This window comes from Poecilia reticulata, chromosome 21, assembly GCF_904066995.2.
Source record: "Poecilia reticulata chromosome 21, P_reticulata-male-v2, whole genome shotgun sequence".
Lineage (NCBI taxonomy): Eukaryota > Metazoa > Chordata > Actinopteri > Cyprinodontiformes > Poeciliidae > Poecilia > Poecilia reticulata.
Window position 1 is genome coordinate 8,699,793 of NC_088850.1, and position 6,000 is coordinate 8,705,792.

At 36.5% G+C, this 6,000-nt stretch overlaps 1 protein-coding gene across 1 annotated transcript in view; it reads left to right on the forward strand.

Moving 5' to 3' along the window:
- Positions 1-5,554, forward strand: part of lpgat1 (lysophosphatidylglycerol acyltransferase 1) — a 51,418-nt gene extending 45,864 nt beyond the window's left edge. Inside the window, exons 7-8 of the mRNA XM_008397527.3 lie at positions 293-399; positions 1,393-5,554. Coding sequence (XP_008395749.1) covers positions 293-399; positions 1,393-1,544 — 259 coding nt within the window. The 3' untranslated portion in view covers positions 1,545-5,554. The remainder of the gene's footprint in view (positions 1-292; positions 400-1,392) is intronic.
- The last annotated feature ends 446 nt before the right edge of the window (positions 5,555-6,000 follow it).

Here is a 6,000-nt window from a genome sequence, read left to right on the forward strand (position 1 = left end):
GTAGCCCTAATACTGTATCGTATGACTCAGAAGGGAAGATTGAAATAAAAGCCCGGTCTTGAAAATATTTTCTGTCATTTATAATTTCTTTTTTTTGGAAAGGAAAGTGAGGAAAAATAAATTGCATCTCGTTTGAAATATATCTGAGATTTTAAATTTCAGCCCTCGCTGCTGTTATATGGGAAATGCCTTCATCTTTTCCTCTGCAGGTCTGGGACTCCAACTTACACAGAAATCCTTTTTATTTATTTATTTTTAATTATGTCTTTTCCATCTCCCTGTTCTGCTTCAGGATGTACCCAATAAAAGAGGTTCCTATGGAGGCAGAGGCCCTGACTGACTGGCTGTATCAGAGGTTTGTGGAGAAAGAAGAGTTGTTGGCTCACTTCTACAACACAGGTATGTTTGTCCAGCTAAAATGTATCATTATTCTGCTGCAAAGTTACTTAAAACTACGCTGAAAAAACTCTAAACCTTTTGTATTTTTGGTCTAGTTTCTAGTCTAAATGTCTTAGTAACTTACAAGTCAGAATATTGTTTAAAAAACTGAAGGTCAGGACAAATATTAAAAATAATTGTACTTCAATTGGAGGAATTCAGATGTGGAATAATTGTGAGGAGTTAAAAACTGTGCTTTCACTCTTTAAATTAAAAAAGTATCAAAATCACCTGCTAATTAAATGCTGTAGGGTTTAAATATGAGTAAGAGTTTGTCGACACACTCAACTGTTTTGATTTTGATAATGGAGTATGAATATTAAAAAGTGATGGTATAAGATAATACGCTTATGCTTCCATCTACACTTTGTGTTCTTGGCATTGACAGGAAGTTAAATATTTATCTTTGTTTGTCCTTTCACTTTTTTGTTTGTTTTCAGCAATGTATGTTTTTTTTTTTACTTGTGTATGAAAGTGTTAAAAATTACCCCCAAAAATCATAAATGTGCAAATATTGTTTTTGCAAGAAGTCGGAGATTGTTTTGAGTCAATAATTCCTTAATATTGATGAGAAAATACTAGTTATAAGTGAAATAATCTGCCAGTGGAGCAAGACATTTCACCCAACTTGTAAGATGTTATATTAATAATGAGCTTTATTATTCTTACTTGTAATGTGGGAAAAATGTCTTGTTTTCCTAGCAAATTTATTATGATACTTATAGCAAGTATTTTTTCATCAATATTAAGGAATTATTGGCTTAAAACAAGCTTCTATTTCTTCCTGAAAAGTTACTTGTAAGTGAGTTTTGTCTTATTTCAAGTGTTCTAGGATATTCCCACTACAAATTTCCACACACTTGGTTAGACTTTGTTTTTGTATTGTATCACCTCGACGAGATTAATATAAAGCATAAAAACTACATTTCAGAGTCAAATGATTTCTCCCTCCAGGATCATTCCCTCCTCCAGATGGCCAGAAGGAGGCGGCTTCCCGGCAGATGACCCTCGACCCCGTGTGGCTGTGCATGGTCCAGTCGTTTGCTTTCGCCTCCGGCTACATGTGGTACAACGTCCTCCAGTACCTCTACTGCTGTTTATTTTGAGCGCGCGGACGAGCCGGGAGTCTTTATCGGACCACTGGAAAAGCCTCAGGATCAGTCGCCATGTGTGTGTGTGACCCGACGTTACACTTTAACCCCCTTCCTCTCCCCTTCGCCTCCCTTCTTCTACGATGGATGAATGTACATCTGCAGCATTGGAGAGACCTGACGGGAGTCGAGGGAAAAAAAAACAAACTAAATCATGAACACAGATTTCAAAAGTCCATAAAATACGACAACGGTCACACAGATAGGTAACTCGCACACAGACCCAACGCCACACACTCGCTCCCCTCACCGTTCACATTTTAATGTTTACACGTTCTCATACATGTAGACACTTACATGACTTTTAGTGGAAGGCGACGAAACGAGGCTCAGGACCGGACTCGCTCCCCCCTCGCCGAGGCTTCAGCCGTTGTAGTTTTTCAGAGTATGCAGTACGTCTGGATATGTCCGTTCGACTAGAAGCTAAACGCCCTCACTCTTCTTCCTCGCGAGAGTCGCCGAAGACGGCCCCTCCCCCTCCCCCTGGACCTCTCTTTGAGCCCGCCGATGATTCAGCTGGCTACACGTTGCAGGGCGGGTGGCTGTTTAAATGTTGAGGCGACGCAGCCTTCATTGCACTAAGGATCCATACTGCCCTAACTGCTCCCCGCCCCAGGAAAGACTTCGAAATGGTAGCTGTCAATCGTTTAATTTATTTTTAATTTCTTCCTTTCAACCCGCATATCTTCACAACGACCGCCATCGTATTTGTTGTCTTTATTTGGGGGGGTGGGGGATGTTGTTTTTAAATCATCAGGACTGTTTCTGTCCATGTGTCTAATAATGTGGCAGAGCTTGCTGAAAAAAGTGGGATTATGTTTCTACTTCTGCTCAAAATCTAAAGGGATTGTGGCTGTGATGCGTCACTAGATGAAAGAAGACGGGACATACCAAAACATTTATTTAAAAAATTTTTTAAAATAAAAAAATAACGAAAGCTGAAAATTTAACTATGGAAAAAGTAGGAAAAGATGAGCAGACTGGTCATCTAAGATGTACAGCGCTGTGAAAAGTATTTTACCCCTTTTTAGGCCTTTTTTTCTTTTCAGTTTTTTCTTTTTATTTTGTCGCTTATGTTTCAGATCATCAAAAAACTTGATATCAGACAAAGATAACCCCAGTACAAACGAAAAAAACCAAATTTCAGCTGATTATTTAATTTATTAATGCGAAACTTAATATCAGCCATCAAATGTTGTTTTGGTCCATTTTCATTTGGAGATTTTTTATTTTTACATCTCAGCCACGTCGAATAATTTTCCAGCATGCGTTGCATATTTGAGATCATATCACAGCATCATATTTTAGTCCAGGCTTTGACTAGGCCACACTTTTTTTGGGGGGTCCGGGGGGAGTCATTCAGAGGTGGGTTTATCTCAAGTGTGTTTGAGATGAGGTGATGAACGGTCCAAATTTAGCTGTTCAAATTAATTATGTAAAGTCGTATTTGACAGCTTGTTTTCCAAAATGCTACCAGGTTTGAATCATGTGTAAGAAGACGCACACTTTCCCAACGGTTAGATTTCCTTTGACTCAGGTTCACAGAATATTTTCCCAAAAGTCTTGGGGGAAGTTCAAGATTTCTTTTGGCAATTTGTGACAGACCTTTGTGGTCTTTGTGCTGCGAAGCATGACACGTTTTGCCCGGTCTGCTTATTATTGTTGAGTACTGAATACAAATCTTTTGAGGCAAGAGAGGCCAGCTGTGCTTTAGATGTTCGCTGACTTCCTGGATGAGTTGTTGACGCATTTTTGGAGTAATTTTAGTACATCTGGGAAGCTTCTGCGTTTGTGAATATTAACTTTCGCTGTAGTTTGGAGTACCAGAAATGAAACGAGCACTGTAAACCTTTTTGGGTTGATAGAAATCTGTGACTTTTTCTGTGAGATTATCCAGATTATCTTCAATCAATTCCTCACAGCCGAGTGAGGAAGGATCAATGCAATCAATCACTGTTTATTAATCCTTAAAAGGGAATCAATTACATCCCAAAAACGCAAAATCTTACCTACTGTTTTTTTTTTGCCTAGTTTCTACTGCAAATAGACAACTTGAAATAAAACTAATTTACAAGTGATGTTTCGGTCAATAATTCCTCAATATTAATAAAATCCTAGTTTCACATATAACATGGGAAAAATGTCTTGTTATAAGTGGAAAAAAATTTACCATTTTAAATCAATATTAAGGAATTATTGACTTAAAACGAGCTCCTATATCTTGCTGTTAGTTTTGTCCTACATAAAGTATGCTAAGGCATTTGCACTAGAAACTAGATGAAGACTACTTGGTAAGATTTTCTATTTTTGCAGAGTTCTTTTTAACCGAGGTTCATGTTCATTTGGATCACTCTTTCTCTTAAATGAAATCATTGTTTGAAATCTGCTTTTTATATTTATTCGGGTTATCTGTCTGATATTAATGTTTGATCTGAAGCATTTAGTTGTGATTTTAAAAAACAACAAAATAAGATAAATCTGAAACGGGTAAAAGAAAATCGACAGCACTGCACCTCGTGGGTTCCTCTGTTTACCCGTCAACGCTGCAACTCACACACACAAAAAATACTTTCATGTTGCTGGAGGATATTAAACTTCTGTCCTGACAGTAATTTCAGCAAAGCTGAATGGAGAAAACAGATATTTAAGCCATATAAGACTTATTGTTGGCGGTGAGAGAGTGCATTTTCTTTCTTGATTTTATAGAAAGCTACCCTAATGTTTATTAGCATTCTACAATAGAGATTTTGGCATACAGAGTTATAGGTGTCATAACTGTAAATTTACAGCATAACCTGCCTAAATGAGTGTGTGTGGTCGTCTTTACCCCTCATTTTTATATATAAGACTCATGTCGTGTTGCTCTGTGACGTCACATTTTGAAAACCGTTTCACCTCCAGTGGTCAAATTTTTATTTCAAATGTTTTTATTTTATTTTTTTTATTTTTTTAGATTACGTGAACAGTTTTCTTTTCTCCATGTCATGCTATGTTTAAATCTTGTACATAACAAAGTTGAGAAAATGTTAGAAATGACTGCAGTGTCTCTCATTGGTGGTCCATGATCATTAAAAAAAAATTATTATTTTGAAATATGAATGTTTAAGGAAAAAAAAAGAAAGGCTTTTACCTTAACTTTACAGTATTACCCTGTATTTTATTTCTTTTTTTTTTTTTATTTTGTATTTTTGGAAATGTGCTTATAAGGTTATAGCTGCTGTACCTCCATGCGTGCAGCGACACACAGGGGTCCAGCTGCAAACTGCTGAAATAATGAATATTTAGAAGAAGAGATCTCAAGCCTTACCGGACGTGCCGGTTGAATACAATCTCAAATAATGCTGTTTCCTCTCGACACCTTTTGGGTTTGGTGTACGTTTCTGAAAAATGATTATGAGGTGACAAAGTAAAACCGAGTGAGGGAGGAGCAACGTCACAAACGATTGAAGCTCTCTCGAATGTTCCCGTGTCGTGGTTTTTAAAAGGGTATTTGTAACTTTCGTGGAGGAGCAGAGGCTATCAATGTCAAACTAATGCAAAAAAATAAGGTGCATTTTAGTTGCTGCCCTCCTGCTGTGCCACTGTTGGTAAAAACTGTGTGAAAAACAAAAAAAAGGGCTACCTAAGTAGGTAGGGGAAAACATTTTTGAATCAGACTGTAAATGTGTTTCATCCACTGTCCCCCTCAGACTCCCCTCCATTGTGAGAGTGACTTGAAATAAAGCATAATCTTACTGCTTTTATTTTTTATTTTAATTTCAATGTTTTCACTATGTTTCCAAAGAAGGCAGGGGAAATGTTTTCCAAGATGTGGTTTTAGGAAATGAACACAATAGGGATTAAAACGTATAATGCTAGAATTGTCTCTGATTTTCCATTTTGTACTTCTCCTTTTAATTCCTAGCTGCACAGCCATTTTACAACACAAACAACTTGTGCTGGAATAAAACATCATAAAGATCCCATCAGTGTGCATCTCTTTTATTATTCTAGTCTATAATATTCTTATTCCGATGATGCCATAAGCTTTATCCTCTTCCTTGATGATCATGTGTGCCTTAGTGTATTTTAAGAATTTTTTACTATGGTCTTATGGTTTTTCCTATATCTAATCTATAAATAAATATGTATTGTACTAGTTATTCCAGTTAAAAGTTATTCCAGTTAAAAGTTAATGGTATTCAGTTTTTGTGCTTTTTATAATCTCTTATTTCAAGTATCTTGAAAATGGCTTTAAATATCTTAAATAAATGTCCAAAATGTCCTGGGAAGTGTGCAAAAAATATACTTCCATGAATGCTAGCCTCCTAAGGTAATGGGTAAACAGAACTAGCATTAAAATGTGTTTAACTTGTAGAAAAGGCATGTTCGAATGAAACATTACATGCTTATTAAACATGCTTTATATCCA